This window comes from Microchirus variegatus (assembly GCF_963457635.1).
Source record: "Microchirus variegatus genome assembly, chromosome: 9".
Classification (NCBI taxonomy): domain Eukaryota; kingdom Metazoa; phylum Chordata; class Actinopteri; order Pleuronectiformes; family Soleidae; genus Microchirus; species Microchirus variegatus.
In genome coordinates, this window is record NC_139810.1 from 29,650,854 (window position 1) to 29,669,572 (window position 18,719).

General features: G+C 38.8%; 2 protein-coding genes across 2 annotated transcripts; both read left to right on the top strand.

Moving 5' to 3' along the window:
* Window positions 1-41: 41 nt before the first annotated feature.
* On the top strand, window positions 42-14,793 carry LOC310932273 (Na(+)/dicarboxylate cotransporter 3-like; the record flags this gene model as incomplete). Its single annotated transcript, XM_083895566.1, has 13 exons — window positions 42-292; window positions 741-919; window positions 1,886-1,955; window positions 3,575-3,754; window positions 3,832-3,957; window positions 4,102-4,194; window positions 4,310-4,414; window positions 4,497-4,594; window positions 6,618-6,730; window positions 7,795-7,956; window positions 8,746-8,883; window positions 9,466-9,618; window positions 14,653-14,793. The coding sequence occupies exons 1-13, from the start codon at window positions 57-59 to the stop codon at window positions 14,791-14,793; spliced, it is 1,794 nt and encodes a 597-aa protein (XP_083751692.1). The 5' UTR covers window positions 42-56.
* Window positions 14,794-16,479: 1,686 nt separating this feature from the next.
* On the top strand, window positions 16,480-18,092 carry ocstamp (osteoclast stimulatory transmembrane protein; the record flags this gene model as incomplete). The annotated part of the gene is made up of 3 exons (XM_083895567.1): window positions 16,480-16,520; window positions 16,640-17,648; window positions 17,739-18,092. The coding sequence occupies 3 exons, from the start codon at window positions 16,480-16,482 to the stop codon at window positions 18,090-18,092; spliced, it is 1,404 nt and encodes a 467-aa protein (XP_083751693.1).
* Window positions 18,093-18,719: the final 627 nt, after the last annotated feature.

Genomic DNA, 18,719 nt, shown 5'->3' on the forward strand with positions numbered 1-18,719 from the left:
ACCACCACACGTTGCTTGTCTTTCAGGAGGGAAAATGTCTTTATGTGGTGGTTCTGATGGCGATGTTTTGGTGCACAGAGACTCTCCCTCTGGCCGTCACGGCGATGCTCCCCATCTGCCTCTTTCCAACACTGGGGATTGTTTCGTCCAAGACTCTGTGCCCTCAGTACTTCCTCGAGACCAACTTCCTCTTCCTCAGCGGCCTGGTTTTGGCTTCGTCCATCGAGGAGTGGGGTCTGCATCGCAGAATTGCTCTGAAGGTCCTGACTATTGTTGGAGTAAAACCTGCCTGGTGAGTGTCCAAACTGGAGAAGAAGACCACACCTCAACAAGTTGTTGCTTTCTGGGATCAATGCTTTAAGACTCACTTTCCTTTATGATGCTGAGTATCATATTTAAATCTAGATTTCTACCTTTTTATTGTTTTTATGTTTCATACCTTGTTGTTATACCTTTTACTTTGTAAAAACACTTTGATCAACCCTGGTTGTTTTCAAATGTGCTCAAGAAAAAAATTTGACTTGACTTCATGCAACGTTCTACAGCTCAAGACATGATGAAGCTTCCTGTTTGGGTTGTATGTGCTAAAAACGACAGAAAAATAGTCTTCATGGGTTAGGGCAGTCTGATTGTTGAACATGGTTGCTTTTGGCCTTTTCTATGCAAGAGTTGCAGGTCATCAGTCATGCTGTTGATGCATCGATATAAGATTTGGATTTCCATTGTTTTTTTACCTCCAGGCTCATTCTGGGAATGATGGTGACTTCCTCCTTCCTGTCCATGTGGCTCAGCAACACCGCCACGACAGCCATGATGCTACCCATCGCTAATGCTATCCTGGAGAGTCTGTTTGGAGACCTGGAAACCCTGAAACAGAAGTGCAAGTCCAGAAAGGATTCAGACAGTGATGGAATAATTGGTATGTTGTATATGGGTTTTTTTTACGCTTTTTGACTAACTATTAACAATAAGGCTAATTCTCTGTGTGTGAACTGTTGGTGTTGACCCCCAAAGTGATGAACCCTCACAGAGTTATCACCCTGTCTGCAATTGAACCCACACCTTTCCAGCTGAAAGAAAACTTGCCCTACCACTGAGCTACCATGACTCAATCCTAAATCCTCACTTTGTTAATACTTTTACTTAGTGACTAAGTTACTTCAACTTCTATCTAAGTCATTTTCTGGGAAGCAAGTATCCCATTTAGGTACTTCATACCAGACTGTATGTGTATGTGTGCTGTAATATTATGGTAGCATTTTACAGCACACGTACACACTTAGCAAACAACTGCTGAATAATGTGGAGCATTTAGCAGTTTACTTGTTTCCCTCACATGCTGCTGGAGACCAATCAAAACACATGATATACCTGAAATGTGGGTTATTGAGCAATACTGTTCAGATATTAATTAATGTAGAAATGTCACTTGTCCAGACTTGAAAAAGATGTGTCAGTTGTCACTTTCTGTACAGACTATAAAGCCATTTGAAATTAAATTATTAAAATTAAAATGTTTGTCGTTGGGCTTTGTGGATTGACTTGCCTTGAAAAGACGTAAGACAAGCAAATGTCATTCTTGCATTATGTTAAACTGGTTCTCGTGAAGCTTTTAATATGTAAACTACTGTGTGAACTTTGCACAGTTTTTCCTCAGCTAGTTAGAAAGTTAGTTTATATTCAAGTGGTCATTGATTAATGATGCTTTATTGACCTAAAGTGATATATTTGAGCAATTGATATATTGAATATTATTCAATATATCAATTGCTCAAATTGACTGAAACTCATATTATATTATAGCTTTTTGGAGATCTGGGACTTTATCAAAGGTTAATTGTGACCCGTGTTCCTGACACAGACTCTCTGATTCACTTTCTTTCAGGTCAGTGTACTGTGAAGTTGCATCCGTTGCCCTCTGAGCCTCTGGAAAAACAAATACTGTCAACTGAAAGGTAAGAAGAAGACTTTTGCTTTCACAAAATCCTTTCAAAATTAGTGTTATATCAGTGTTGTGATGGCGTGTTTGAGCAAATATGGTCAAGGAGGTCACCTGGAAGAGCTGGAAGTCCTGCAGCTTTCAGCCATCAAATACATCTTGCAGCTTATTGACCCTGCTCTCTCTCTCTCTCTCTCTCTCTCTCTCTCTCTCTCTCTCTCTCTCTCTCTCTCTCTCTCTCTCTCTCTCTCTCTCTCTCTCTCTCTCTCTCTCTCTCTCTCTCTCTCTCTCTCTCTCTCTCTCTCTCTCCCAGTCTTGTGTAATGTGTTCAATCATTTACAACTGCAGTACCTAAATATTCCTAACATTCAAACCAATGTCAAATGAGTTCGCACAATCCTAGCTGAAATAGGACCAAAGGTCAGGTCAACTCTGGACAGGTCACCAGTCCATTATGGGGCCAACATACATAGATGATCAACCATTCACATTCACATCTACGTTCACACTCACATTCACACGTACATTCACACGTACATTCATGCTCACATTGACACCTACATTCACAACTTCACTTGCATTCACACTCACTTTCACACCTACTATCCACTCACACCTACATTCACATCTATATTCACACATTCACACTCGCGTTCACACTCACATTCACAACTTCACTCACTTTAACACTCACATTCACACCTACATTCACATCTATATTCACACTCACATTCACACCTACGTTCACATTCACACCTACATTCACATCTATATTCACACTCACATTCACACCTACGTTCACATTCACACCTACATTCACATCTATATTCACACTCACATTCACACCTATGGGAGAACCAGTGCTATTATGAAAATGCACTCAGCAACTATTTTGCTTAGCTCAGCTTAAAGACTAGAAAAAAAGGGGGAAATGATTCTGACCACATGAAACAAAACAGTAAAGGAGAACTACAGGAAAAATACAACCTGTCTTGTTTCTTCATCTTTTGTTTTTAATTAATTAAACAATGTATAAGAGTGAGCTTCAGCGGTTTGAATGAGGGACAGTTGTGTACAGTTGTGTATGGGACACTGAACTTATTTATTTAACTTTCATGTGTCTGCTTTAGTTAAAGCAGCAGTGGAGAATCATCACATGATGGGAGGAGACGTCAAGACCACAATAAGGAAACGTCTGTCTGAGGATTAAGGATTTACTCTTTTAGATTGTTCTTTACAGTATATGGTTTTCATTTTGAGGGATCTCAGTCTTGTCTTTTTCATTGTTGTTTTATGTACTTGGATTTTCATGATGATGTGTCCTTTGCCACAAGTGGAATAATGTTTGATGATGATGATGATGAAGATGATGATGATGACATCCAACAACAAAGTGTAGAGAGAGAAAAGGAGCTTCCTGTTTTGCGTCTCTGTCCAGGAGAAAAGTATCCACACTGACCGCCATGTCTGTCTTCCTTCCTCCAACTTCCTTTTTCTTTTCAGCATCTATATTTCACCACACCTCCTCTGCTGACACAGAAAGAATTAACCAACATGTGAAACTATTTCTTGAATTGTTGAACTTTAAAATGATGAATGCACAACACTGATAAGCCTCTTACTTTTCCTGGAAAGGACGGATGGGGCAGAGCAGACTGACATAAAGACAGCAGAGGAGATCCGATCAGAGGCCGAGTATCAGCTGAATATATGGAAGGGATTCTTGATCTGTATTCCATACGCAGCCAGTATCGGAGGAACTGCTACACTCACAGGCACAGCGCCCAACCTCATATTTATTGGACAGCTGAAAAGGTGACATTTTCGCAGCATTTGGACAAAGAGATGGTCATTTCGCAGCTGTTTGACTTCAATTCTTTTTGTTTTTACAGCTCCTTCCCAGACTGTGATGTGATCAACTTTGGCTCCTGGTTTGCATTTGCCTTCCCACTCATGCTTCTCTTCCTGTTTTTGGGATGGCTATGGATTTCATTTCTCTACGGAGGATTGAATACACGGTAATATGTCAAATGTATTCATTGTAGATGAAAGAAAACGGTTGATTTCTGTAGTGTTTCAGTAAAATGCTGCGAAAACTCTTCTCTCACTTCCTTTTTCCTTAAATTCAGTGTGTCTCACAGAAATGTTGACATTTTATACAGATTGTGCTTCAAGAAATATGACCAGAGAGCCCAGGCAGAGGCCAGAGCCAAGGCTCTCATAGAGGAAGATTACCGGAAACTGGGGCCCATAAAGTGAGGACCTGTGTATGTTTTCAAATCTCATGCAGTGGACCGTGATCCAGTACATTTCATCAATATTTCTCTCTCTCTCTCTCTCTCTCTCTCTCTGCCGTATACTCACGTTCAGTTTTGCAGAGGGAGCCATCAGTTTCTTTTTTGTGTTGTTTGCCGTTATGCTGTTCACACGAGATCCTAAATTTGTCACCGGCTGGTCTGTGTTTTTCAAAAAGGGGTAAGAGAGACTAATATTACAGTCACTTTTCATGCAAATAATTTATCATAATTAATTAACTTTTTTTGTTGTTGTCTTGCAGGTACGTCTCGGACGCAGTGACCGGTGTGATCATTGTGTCCATATTGTTCTTCTTCCCCTCACAGAAACCCTCTCTGAGCTGGTGGTTTGACCCTCAAGGTCAGTGACACACAAGTGTGAAGGGATTATTTTAATTTATAAGAAATGAAGGAAGGAAACAGAGGTGAGAGTGCAGACCAAGGCCTTCTTTTACCACCAAGTATTTCATTCAATTTTATTTGTATAGCGCCAAATCACAACATACATCATCTAAAGGCTCTGTACATAGACAACATCATGCAGAGCAGAGAAACCCAACAATTCACACAATGAGTAAGCACTAGGCATCAGTGGAGAGAAAAAACTCAATTTTAACAGGAAAGAAAACGGTTGGGGTGAAAGAAAACATGGGGGAGAGAAAGGGGGAGAGAAGGGTGTTGTGGAAATCCTCTCCTGCTGGTGAAGAATGAAATAGAAAACCTCTGCTGGCCGACAAGTTTTTATTATCTTTGCAAGGAAAAGGTCAGTCTTCACAGGAGTGATCATAGCTGGAGAAAGACCCAGAGCATCATGAGCCCTCCACATTTATACCTAAGCAACTCCCCTTTCACATTCCTCCAATAGACAAAGAGTCTTCCTTTCCAGGCGGTGTTTTCACACCTCTTTGTCTACCGTAGGTATCGGGGAGCCGACTCCCTGTGGATGTTGTAGGAAGGTGTCAGTTCAGGCTAAACACAATACACAAAAGGACCTGGTATTCTGTGTTAGGCAGGTATAGGGTGATGGGCAGTTGTAGCTCTGGGACAGAGAAATTGAATTTACCATTGCAAAGTGCAAGGGGGAGATGAGGTTGAGACAGAAGAAAGAGACCAGGAGCAGATATACAGCTGAGTATGTCCTTCTTCAATCCATCACATTTATGTGAGCAGAGACTCTGGTCCTGGATGAGTAGCTTTTCTCTGGGCTGCAGGTTATACACTGTTCTAGTCTCTCTTACTCAGGTAAAGTAATGGCAGGACATTTGCCAACATCTAATTTTACTCTCACAGCTTCACATATGCTGCTCCATTTGACACCTTCAATTGTTTCACAATAATACGAAGGGACACAATAAATGTACCGGTCCAACCGAGTGTGACGTGCAGCCTCTGAGCTCGGTCGGAACGTCGATATTTGTGATCGATTCTAAAACGTGAGGTCTGTGCCTCGAGCACAGTTGTTGCTGTGGAACTGTGGAAATAACCTTTGGAATGTGAAAAATTAAGATTAGGGAGTCTGAGTGAGACAGTAGTTTCTCTGTTTCTGTGATTAGAATAAGCTCTTAAAGATAATGCTGTCACACTCCAGGCATGTGTGCATGTGCATTTGTGTGTGTTTGTGTCTTGCATGTATTGAAGGCTCGTGTGTGTGTGTTTGTGTGTATATCATGTTCAGCTGGTCAAATAAACCACTGGAGACTTGCCAGAAAAGTAATCATCGGGTTCAGTGCTTTGCTTTAAACTCTTTCACCAACCAGTGTAGAAAACTGCAGAGCAGGAAACAGTAACACTGTTTCTATGCATTTCTCTTAAATGCACTACTGTTCAAAAGTTTGGGGTCACTTAGAAATGTCCTTTTTTTAATGAATATAACATTAAATGAATCAGAAATACACTCTATACATTGTTAATGTGGTAAACGACTATTCTAGCGGCAAACGTCTGGTTTTTAATGGAATATGTACATAGGTGTATAGAGGCCTATTTCCAGTGAGAAGTACGTTAGAAGACTATTGATGATTAGAAAACCCTTGTGCAATGATGTTAGCACAGCTGAAAACAGTTTTGCTGGTTCTTTGATGAAAAATCATTATTTCTAATCTTTTCAATGTCTTGCCTTTGTTTTCTATTCATTTCTATTCAACAAAACTGTGTAGGAAGGTGACCCCAAACTATTGAACAGTAGTGTATATTTTCAGTCACTAAAGCTGTTCCAGCTCACATTATTGTTCATAAATTGTAAATGCATCCAGTTTGCATGATGTAAAAGACGAAAAAACAATGGTCTCGTGTATACAACACATCCTAAATATCACGCATCTATAACTTTAACAACTTGATATAGAATAATAATAATTATGTTTCCCTGTGTATTTTTCTCTCAGGTTCAAACACTCCATATGTTCCTCTCTTATCATGGAAGAAAGCGCAGGACTCTGTTCCCTGGAATATCATCCTTTTACTCGGAGGTGGCTTCGCTATGGCCAAAGCTTGTGAGGTAAACACACACAATAATAAATAGAATAATGTCCTAAATGCTCATGTTCTCTGTTCTCTCTTAAAAGAGTATATACATATTTGCAAAAATACCAAAATAAAATCTTAAGTGTGTGTTTTAGACGACCATTAGACAGGAGGCTGATGTTTGTGTGAGGTTTTTTATCTCACAGATACACAGAGAACTGATCTGCTGGTGTCATGTTTGGTAAGGTTATATCAGTAAAGTAAAGTTTTGGAAATGCCAAAACTACAATATAACTCATTTGAAGTTTCCAATTGAAAGAGTCAGTAGATCATCAATTGTATGTTTTTGTTAAAATCTATGATTTTCTGGATGTTTGGTACAGGAGAGTTATACAACTTTAGTTTCCTGTCAGATTAAGCTGTCTAATGATGAGATATAGCAGCAAACATATTATTAATAACTTAAGATGGTGTATATTTTATTTGTTAAGTGGCTTGAATCTGCTTCTTTTATCTTCTTCTGATGTCCCTGCTGGCAGCCATGTTTTTGCTGAGTGTTTGCCTGGCTGTGTCCTGTAGCTTCTCACCACAGGGGGCGCAGAGTGCAGTCAGCTGTATGTAAGACACTGAACCATGTTAGTGTTGCTGGTCAAGGAAACTTTATTTATACCCAAAGGTAGATTTGGTTGACAGAACCAGATACATAGCATGTACTTTGTATAAAAATGGATGTATTGGTTGCAAAATATCTTCTTTTTTTGATTCACAGACATAGCCAGGCTCCTATTGGACGATACCAGCTATCAGTCACACTGGTCTCCACTCACATGTTCCATGTGCCAGCCTTATTTTCGAATGAACCTCCATTCAGAGTTATTTTTGCATATGTGCTATGATACATAGCTTTTTCATTGCGTCTTTATGCTATGCTAAGCTAACAGGCTGTCGTTCCAGTGTTCGAGTAAGGTGTATTAATCATACAGTTGTTTCTGGGTAATATAATCTGTGGTATCTCCTCTTCTCTGTTGTCTCTCTGTTGATCTGCTCTGCTTTTATTGTGATGTTTAACCCTTAACCCAAACATGTGTGGTTTGGCAGGAGTCCGGCCTCGCCGTCTGGATCGGGGGCCACCTCCAACCTTTAGCTGAGGTCCCTCCTGCTGCAGCTGTGATGCTCATCACTGCTTTCCTGGCCGCATTCACTGAGTTTGCCAGCAACACAGCCACCATTATCATATTTTTACCCGTCATTGCTGAACTGGTAAGGCTTGGTCTTCAACTTTGAGCTCACACAGAGAGTTCAGCTTCAGTGACCGACTGTATGTGTAACAGGCCGTCATGGGTCAGTAGGTAGATAAATGGTGAGGCTCAGTGGAAACATGTAAGGTGGACAGATAGAATGGTTTGTTGCTGACCTCGTTCTTCATGTTGGTTAAAGGCTGAGTGGGTTTTGTTAAGCACTTTGAAATAGATGTGTTGGACATTAACTGTTGTTAGTAATTATTATCTGGATGTTTTGTGCTGTGCAATGCTGTCTATACTGTAAAGTATCCATTCAAACAATCGTTTACAAGACGTATAGAAGGTTCAGTGAGTATGTTGTTGTGGGCTGGAGGAGGAGAGGGTTTGTCCTAAAAGATTTAATTATTTGCATGGCTGCACCGATGCATCAAATGAAAGATTTTCTCTTCTGCTGTGCTCAACAGAATTATATATCTGGACTGCGTTGCTTCTTAACTAGAATTAAAGTTCAATTTTCTCTTTCTGAGATCTGATTTTTATTTTTATTTTTTTCAAAAACTGATTCAAACCACATATGGAAAGTGGTTTTCAATGTGATTTCTTGCAGATCTGTTCTCTGATCTGCAATCTGAATGTCTCGGCCGCTTATATATGATTTCAAAGTGTTTTCCCTGTGGGGTTCCGATGAATGCATCTTGCAGCATCAGAAGTGATCCACTTTAGTCAATGACAATTTTTTCCATATGGCAGAACACAGAGCAACAGGAAGTCAAACACCAATAAAACAGTTTTTTGTCTGTCTCCGCAGGCTAATCGTGTCTCAGTGAACCCTTTGTACTTCATGATACCTGCTACAGTTGGATGTTCATACGCCTTCATGCTGCCAGTGTCTACGCCGCCCAACTCCATCGCTTTTGCCTCGGGACACCTCATGGTCAAAGACATGGTAAGACAAGGTCGCTGCGGCACTTTAACACTAATGCGGCACATATACACTACCATTCAAAAGTTTGGAGTCACTTAGAAATGTCCTTATTTTTTTTAAAGAAAAATAACTTTTTTTTCAATGAATATAACATTAAATGAATCAGAAATACACTCTATACATTGTTAATGTGGTAAACGACTATTCTAGCTGCAAACGTCTGGTTTTTAATGTAATATGTACATAGGTGTATAGAGGCCCATTTCCACTGTTCTAATGGTACATTGTGTTTGCTAATGGTGTTAGAAGACTATTGATGATTAGAAAACCCTTGAAAACCCTTGTGCAATGATGTTAGCACAGCTGAAAACAGTTTTGCTGGTTCTTTGACAAAAGGGCAAAATCATTATTTTGAATAAAAATCATTATTTCTAATCTTGTCAATGTCTTGACGACACTTTCTATATATTTTGCAACTCTTTTTTTGAATAATAGAGTGAGTTTTAATGGAAAACACAAAAAAATGGTATAGGTGACCCCAAACCTTTGAACGGTAGTGTACGTATAATGGTTCATCACATATTCTCATGTCCACTCACTCAGGTGAAGACTGGCTTTGTCATGAACATCCTGGGCATCCTCTCAGTGGCTCTGGCCATGAACACGTGGGGTGTCGCGATGTTTGACTTGAACACGTATCCGGAGTGGGCTCACGACGGCAACAACACTGTTTTTACAGATGTGCATCGCTCGTCTGTGGGTTTGCTCAACGGTACTCTCTGACCGCTCAGCCGATCACAGCGTGAGCATAAATGGAGTATCCCAAAGGACTGTGTAAAGATTTAACACTAAACAGGGACAAGAGTGTGTCTGTAGATGTCTGCACAGTCACAAAAACGGCTTTTTAATGAGTTTTCATATTCAAGAATGGAGGAACCAAACCTACCATCATTAGAAAATTAGACTTAAAACATCAACTTATGAGTAGGTATAGAAGTTAATGTTAAGTATGAATAAATATGCAATACAATGAATGAACCTATAACTCCTTTTTCTGGAGAAGTTTTTTTTTTTTACCATGGAATTAACTTTTGAAGTTTTGCTGTGGGCTGAATATCGTGTTCACTCGTTGAGTCGTGAGTAGACGTAGGACAAACTCAAATTATAGACTGACGGCAGTGAATACTGTAGCTTTTCAGCCGCACTGAGGACATGATCTGAGTCGTCACGCTACAATAGTTATCATTTGTTATGAAGCGACCTGCAGCCTCAGACAGGAAGTGCATTAATCAAACACCTGAGCTGATCAGAGCCTCTACCTCTTTCACTCTTTCCACAGACTGTCTGTGTGTGTCTATCACATCTGTATCATTGCACTGCATCTGTCTTTTTCTTCACCTTCATTATTCAACTGACGCTATGTGTTGTTGTTGATGACAGTAGTTTAATACAATGAATGTATATTGTGTGTTTACACATAACTTATACGTGTGTGAGATCAGTTTCCAAACTGTATAAAGCTGTCACTAGCACATGTCAGTCTAGGTACTACTAGGTATTATCTTTACATTATCACTGATTGTTGTGGAAAATGATGAGTACAGGGGCCGTGATGGAGATGCCACAGAATCCCACTGCAGCTTAAGCCTTTATCAGATCTAATTGGAATAATTACTTTTAACCCTTTAACACTTAAGCCTCAAAATGTCTGTCTGGACTTTTTTTGTGTGCTTATTTTAACCATATAAGGGCCAGATTTTTACAGGAAATGTTTCAATAACTGCCAATTATTTACAATTTACTGCATGTTAAAATAGTGTATTTACAATTTATTTTAAAGCTGTCGTACATGAACACCAGAAAATGAAACTATGTTGAGGAATTTTCCCAACTCTCTCCTCTCTGGCAGACTTTGTGCAAAATTGCGAGGAAATTACCGTAATGACCACATGTTGACTTTGACTTTTCCCATAGCACGAACCGTGGTGTAATTACGGTAATGCAAAGTGCGCTTGAGCAAAGTGTCGTTAAAGGGTTATATTTATAAACAAATAAAAACAAGAAACGATATTATTTTCTGTGTCAGATAGCTGTTTTTACGAAAGGTACGACTCGACTGTCCTCTGCTTAAAGAATGAGAGGCATCTGTGAATATTTCTTTATTTGTTGTTTTAATGAGCAAAACTTATTGTCTTTTCTGTGTAGTATTAACATCACCTAATGAGTTTGTCATTGTTTTCACAAAGTGATTCACGTTCTTTTCAGTTCAGCTGCTATTTTAAATTCTTTGTGTTGTGGTAATTTAGTCAAAATGTGGTTTGTGTATTTGCTGCTAATACCTACGTCTAACAGGTATACAGTATTATTGAGAGACTCTGCAAGTTAAATTATGTTTTTTGGGAGAAACCGAAATAAAACTCTCAATAAATCACTCCGCGTTGAACATATTTGACATATTGTGGCCTCAGAACGAGAGCACAGCGTCGTAAATTCCTAACAATATTTATTTGCCGTTGTTAGCCGTCTGTGGGACTGGATTTTACGATCAACAATGGCTAACTTGTGCGAGTTTATGTGGTTATTCAGTGTCGGCGAGGTCAGTGCGAGCATGTCAGTGACATGGTGTTACAAATAAACATAGAGACAAAACTCTTACAACTCTCTTTACACCCTGGCATTAAAAATATGTTTTCTGTCATCACTTATGAGCCCAACCTGGCAACCAAGATTAATAACTCTAATGTCTAAACACACTGTAAGTTTGAATCATCACTTAATGAATGTAATTACAATGTGATTCTACACTGAAGTTTGTCTGTGTGTATTGTATACTGCACTTTCAATAAAGGTGGAAAATACTACATGTATATGTATGTATTTATATATATATACGTATATACGTATACATGTATAGATATGTGTATATATATATATGTATATGAATGAAACAGTGGTGAGAAAAACAAATTGAACTTGGCATTACAAAGTTTTAATGTTGAGAACAAAGATTCTGTGGAAACCTTTGAACAAAGAGTCAACGTTAGCAAAGGCAACAGATTATAACGCAGTTTGAAGGGTAAAATGATTATTTTGAATAAAAATCATTATTTCTAATCTTGTCAATGTCTTGACCATATTTTCTATTCATTTCGCAACTCTTTTGATGAGTAAAAGTGACTTTTAATGGAAAACACAACAAAAATTGTACAGTATAGGTGACCCCAAACTTTTGAACAGTAATGAAGTTTGCAAAAGTCTTTAAATCTTTGCATGCAACTATGAAAAAAAGTATCACTTGTACATTAAAATGAAACTTTTGAAATCAAAATGCTAACATTTGGGTAAAGTACCTAACTTAATCCTGTAGAGGGCAGAGTGTTATTGGAGGATAGACTTTTAACATGTTCCATTTTTCAAATTGTTTTATTTTCATGTAGGAAATGAAGGTCCATGAAGGTACCATATCATACCATATGGAGTGAGTTAGAGTGAAAGGAACATTATTTTTTAGAACATTATAGAAGAGTGTTTCCCAATCCTGGTCCATGTTTTAGACGTTCTCCTGCTCCAACAAACCTGATTGATTGAAATTACCATCATTAGTTTTTGAGATATTGCTGTAGATGCAGGAGAAGACTGAGCCGTATGAACCGTATACTGTTTGCCTTGCGGGACTCTGCAGAGACGTGTCAACATCACCATTTTCTTTTGCATTTCCCAACACAAAACATCGCACACACAACAGCTATTAACTGACAGTGTGAAGTAGATCACACAAGATTCTGCGATATTCCAAATCCCTGGAATCTCCTCCCTGAAATGGTTTGATTGTGTGTGTGGTCCTGTGTCTTGACTGGATCATCTAGTCTGTGTTTACTCAGGATTAAGACGTTGAAAATCGGTCACAGAGTTCGTCGTGTCTGTGCTCTGCCACGTTTTTAAAACCCGAGTCAGATGTTAGCTTAGTAAGGAGTGAGCTACTGTAACGCATCAACAATCACAAAGCAACACTGAGTAATACTTACACAATTTCACACACACATGTTACATTTGTTTAAGTGCATGTGAAACATCAATCACTCACTCTTCACTATTCCACTTGTGGGTCAGTCAGTAGTGAGCAGTGAACATGGTGGACAATAAATATGGTTCATTATATACGTGTTATGTTTTGTAGCCACAAGGTTAATTAACACTGAGACTAACTTGTAAAAGTTCCTGCTTGAACACAGAAGAAGTTTGTGAGTAAGTTGGTAAACAACAACTTTAGACACCAACTAACCAGGAAACGAAGTCCCAAAATAAAAGTATTTATTCCTTCCCTTCCCTAAACTTAACGCAAAACAATTATTCAGTCAAATTATAATGCAACAAAGCATTATACATGGTCAGAAAAAGGCTTGTTTCTTCTCCTGATTGAGCTGATTGAGATACACGACCGTTCAGACGTTTGGGGTCACTTAGAGACGTCCTTGTTTTTGTAGGAAAAGCTCTTTTTTTAATGAATACAACATCAAATCAATCATAAATACACTCTATACATTGTTAATGTGGTAAACGACTATTCTAGCTGCAAACGTCTGGTTTTTAATGTAATATGTACATAGGTGTATAGAGGCACATTTACACTGTTCTAATCGTACATTGTGTTTGATAATGGTGTTAGAAGACTATTGATGATTAGAAAACTCTTGAAAACCTATGTGCAGTTTTGTTGGTTTTTTGACCAAAGCAAAATTATTATTTAAAAAACAAACAAAAATCATTATTTCTCATCTTTTCAATGTCTTGACTATATGAAAAACAACAGCAACATTTGTATAAGTCAGTTTTTTTCAACCTTTTTTGAGCCATGGTACATTTTTTCATTGAAGAAAATCACGAGGCACCACCAAACAAAAATGTTAAAAAAATGATACTCTGTAGCCTATATTAACATTTAGTCATTCTTATCAAAGTGTCTTGAATATTTATATCCATATTATTTGCAGATAATTAATTATTTGTTTTCAAAAAATGTTTTTAGACTAATTAGGTGAAATTGGATCATTTCCCACGTCACACCTGACGATCTCTCACAGCACACTGGTTGAAAAACACTGGTGTAGGTGACCCCAAACTTTTGAACGGTAGTGTAATATCACCTTTGCCTAAGTGGTGAGAGGCTCCAAAAACAACAACAACAAAAAATGGCTCTTACAATCAATAAAAATGAACATGAAATATACAGCCGCTAATTGTCCAAAAACATACGTCACATCATTTAAAACAACGTCAGGTCTGTTTCACATCCACTGTCAAATCATACTTTCGTCACTCTGGATGTGCGCCATGGTCACGTGTGTGTGTGTGTGTGTGTGTGAGTGCATCATCATACCCCTCTACATATGATTTTGCGTCATCAATGGAGAAGAGCACTGTGTGTGTGTGTGTGTGTGTGTTTTCACGTGGAAACATGTCAGTGACCCACAAACATCACCCTGACTGTGACTGTGACTGTGTTCAAGTTCCCTTTTTTTTATAAAACCTTCCCAGTTCTGTTTTGACTCCATGTTCATTATTTCATAGCGATGATGAAGTTGATCACAGACACAGTTTTAAGGTAAGTCAGATTTTATCACTCAAATATAATAATCCTATTTTATGTGTGTGTTAATGTGTCATAATGATAAAACTGTAACCATTTCTTTTCACTTAAAGTCACTTTTCTGTGTCAATATGAAGTAAATAAGTGACATTAGGAGCTTTAACAATTCATATTTATCAGAGGTTGTGTTTGTGTGTGAGCAGATGTATAACAATAACCATAAAGCACATTTGTATGAACATTTCTGGGAATGTAAATTATGGCCCAAGGAATTGGTGGAAGTAGTGATCCGGATCCAGATCCAGATCCGGATCCAGATCCAGATCCAGACTCAAGATTGTTGACACTGTTGTGGGAACAGCTTTGGTGGAGGGTTGTGATATCTAGAGAGATTTGTCTAGTGTTTGTTTAGGATTAAAGTGTTAGAGGTTTAATATGTTAATGAGTGATCTATGGATTTACTGGTAAACTATTATTCTAAACTTTGGACAGAGTCACTTTTGATGTTGATCATCTGTAAGTTTGCACGTCTTGTCACTGATATCAGCTCATATGTTAGGTTCATATATAAAGATGATGATAGAATGTGTTTGATCAGAATGTGGACAAGACATTTATTTAAGTTTACTTTTTTGATCCACTTACAATTCGTGTTTCAGTTAATGTTGTTTTAATGTTGTCGTGTTTTAGTTAATGTTGTTGTTTTAATGTTGTCGTGTTTCAGTTAATGTTGTTGTTTTAATGTTGTCGTGTTTTAGTTAATGTTGTTGTTTTAATGTTGTCGTGTTTTAGTTAATGTTGTTGTATTTTAGTTAATGTTGTTGTGTTTCAGTTAATGTTGTTGTATTTTAGTTAATGTTGTGTTTCAGTTAATGTTGTTGTTTTAATGTTGTCGTGTTTTAGTTAATGTTGTGTTTCAGTTAATGTTGTGTTTAAGTTAGTGCTGTCGTGTTTTAGTTAATGTTGTCGTGTTTCAGTTAATGTTGTCGTGTTTCAGTTAATGTTGTTGTTTTAATGTTGTCGTGTTTTAGTTAATGTTGTTGTTTTAATGTTGTCGTGTTTTAGTTAATGTTGTTGTTTTAATGTTGTCGTGTTTTAGTTAATGTTGTTGTATTTTAGTTAATGTTGTTGTGTTTCAGTTAATGTTGTTGTATTTTAGTTAATGTTGTGTTTCAGTTAATGTTGTTGTTTTAATGTTGTCGTGTTTTAGTTAATGTTGTGTTTCAGTTAATGTTGTGTTTAAGTTAGTGCTGTCGTGTTTTAGTTAATGTTGTCGTGTTTCAGTTAATGTTGTCGTGTTTCAGTTAATGTTGTTGTTTTAATGTTGTCGTGTTTTATGTTGTCATGTTTTAGTTAATGTTGTTGTGTTTAAGTTAATGTTGTGTTTAAGTTAGTGCTGTCGTGTTTTAGTTAATGTTGTCGTGTTTCAGTTAATGTTGTCGTGTTTTAGTAAATGTCTGAGTGTTTTAGCTAATTGTGTGTTTACTGCTTTTGTCGTCGTGTTTTGAGTTAATGACGTTGTGTTGTTAATGTTGTTCTTTCCTAAGTTAATGTTTTCCTGTGTTTTTTAATTTGTGGTGGTGATTTGCACCTCAGGGCCACCGTAGAGAGGGACAGGGGCTTAGAATACAGTTTAATTGATGATGATCACGATCCAATTATTTCATCCGCGCCGTTTGGCCGTTCAATATGATTGTGATGGTGTTTTTACAGACCTGTCTGTAACACAACTGACTGACATTTTTCCTTTTTGTGTAATGCAGTAATGAATTGGTTACAATCGGGCTGTGAAGAGGATTTTAAGTAATACAGTAAAAAAAAATAATGCTCCAGAAAATGATTTCCCGCCCTAACTTTGAGGACAGATGCTCGTCCATGTCTGCGTCTGGACCTAAAGTGAACATAATGCAAAACATAGCCTCTATTTTGAGTCGTCACAGACTGTGTGTCCACTGCAAAAGCTCCCTGTGACACTGACCCGTCCAGTTAGTGGTACAGTCTAGTCAGAGCCAATGAAGATCATTGTAACCATGGAAACTAAAGCTAAAGGTTATATGAGGAAGTCCCACACGTACAACTCACTGCTCAAAAAAGGGCAAAGTAATGAGAAATGTGCTGAATCACAGATGTGGAAAACATGACCCCTGACCTAATGTTGTTCACTTTGTATTTTCTTTCTCTTTAATCCAGCAGCAGCAGATCAGGATCTCGAAGACAGTTTCTAAAATCTGTGCTGTTTTATCTCTGGGATGTTTACTCCTCACGTTCACCTTCAGGCAGAGACGTCCTCACTCTGTTGTCACTCTGTTTCACACTCGCCATCATTACTGGCGTCCTTCTTCATCACTGGCTGTTCAGGACTCTGAGATACGACCATGAGGCGTCTGTTCAGACGGCGTCTGTCTACAGCGTGTCTGTGTTCATGCTCTCGTTCCTGTCTCACCCTCTGCGTTGTGTGTTGACCATGATTCTTCCCACCGTCTGCACCAAACAGGGCCGCAAACTCCTCATCTCAGCCTCCGTCATGATTTTGGTGCTGAACGTGATCCCTAACATCACGGTGAACGTTGGCGCCGTGGCCCACATCCTGAAGTGCAGCGCTGAGGGATTTACAAAGACTCTGATAAACTCATCTGAACCCTTGAACAAGGCCAAACAAGACCTGGTCGCAGAAACCATCAAAGTGAAACGGGAAGACTTGAGCTTCGTCACTAATTTAAGGAAGTTGGACCATTTCACTCACATTGATGTGTCAGAGGTTAAAGGCAGGTTTAATAAGATGATTGTGCAGATGGAGGTCAACTTCTCTTACGCCAGGGATCTGATCAAAGAGTGCAAACTGCTGTCAAACAGGATCCTTGCTGCCATTTTTGTTGCTCTGCTGATCTTTGAAGCCTCGTGCTACTTGAAATCTTACCTGACGTCACTTCAGTTTGACAACGGCCGCTTCTCCAAAGAGCTGCCGACTCCTGTCGGCGGCAAAAGACGAACTCAAAATAAGATCAAGGCCTCGTGCTGCAGAATAACAACTCAGGAGTGTACGTCCTGCTTCATATCTCTGGTCGTGGTGACGTTATATTACACTGCGATCACTTTGATAGTCGCTTTGGATCATATCGTGTATCATATAGTTCAGGTGATTTTGCCTTTGTTGCTGGACTTTCCGCCTACGTCTGCCAGCATAAGTGTCAGTTATAAGGTGAGACAAACTGTCTCTGTGTCTCCTTTTATTCGCTCAAACAGCATTTAAGTATCAGCTTATTTGTTCTTGTGTGTGTTTTATTTTTAGGTTGAGTGGTTCGCTCCAGCTCTCTGTCTCATCCCACAATACTGCGTCACACAGGAGTTGACAAACTTCCACAGGGATTATAAGTGGACCTTCAGCCCCGAGCCATCGCTCTGCGACGTGACAACCTCAGCGCCGAGCCCGGGAGTCGCTCTCCTGCTGGGATGTCTCTGGCTGACGAGCTATTCCCTGGTGTTCCTCGAGGTTTACGCCAGACGACTGCGCAGGAAAATCTCTGCATCGTTTTTCAGAGAGCAGCAGGAGAAGAGAACGACCTACATGATGAGGAAAGTGCAGGAGAAGCAGAATGTAAAGGAGCAGGAAGAGACAGTTTTTGTAGAGGTTGACAGTGGGTGAAGTTTCAGATGTTTAGCAGCACATTGAGACACTAGTCAGTAGATTTTTAATTCAAGAATAACATATCGATTATAACATAATCAGGTGGTTTTGGAATGAAAGTTTTTGTATTTTGAACCTACAGAGAACTAAACCTATAGATTTGTGTGTTTGCTTTACTTTCAGTGCTAACATGAGTTGAGCAGCAGTGAAATGTCTCCACAGCTAACGAACAGGTTTTTATTAAAGTTGTTTCCAGACAATGGATCAGTGTGACTTTGGTGATCCCTTGATTTGTCAGGCAGCGCCACCCAATGGTCACAGTCTTCACTTGTGCAGTGAAAACTGTTTTAAAATACAATGATTTTGGCTTTTGATCCCTGGTTGTGAGACAAAGAGCCTTTCTGCAAAGAGTTTGCATGTTCTCCTCGTGTGTGTTTGTGGGTTTTCTGTGGATTAGGTGAATTGGTCACTCTAGGCCTCTATCGCCCTCTGTCAGCAAACATAGTATTTACAGTGTGACCCTCTGGTGGACACTGTAAATCATTTCTGTAAATTTACGGCAGAATTTCAACAGTATTAAGTTGTTTTTTTTAATGAACAGTGCTTTACAGAACATCAGTGAAATTACAGCTCATTTATTTATTT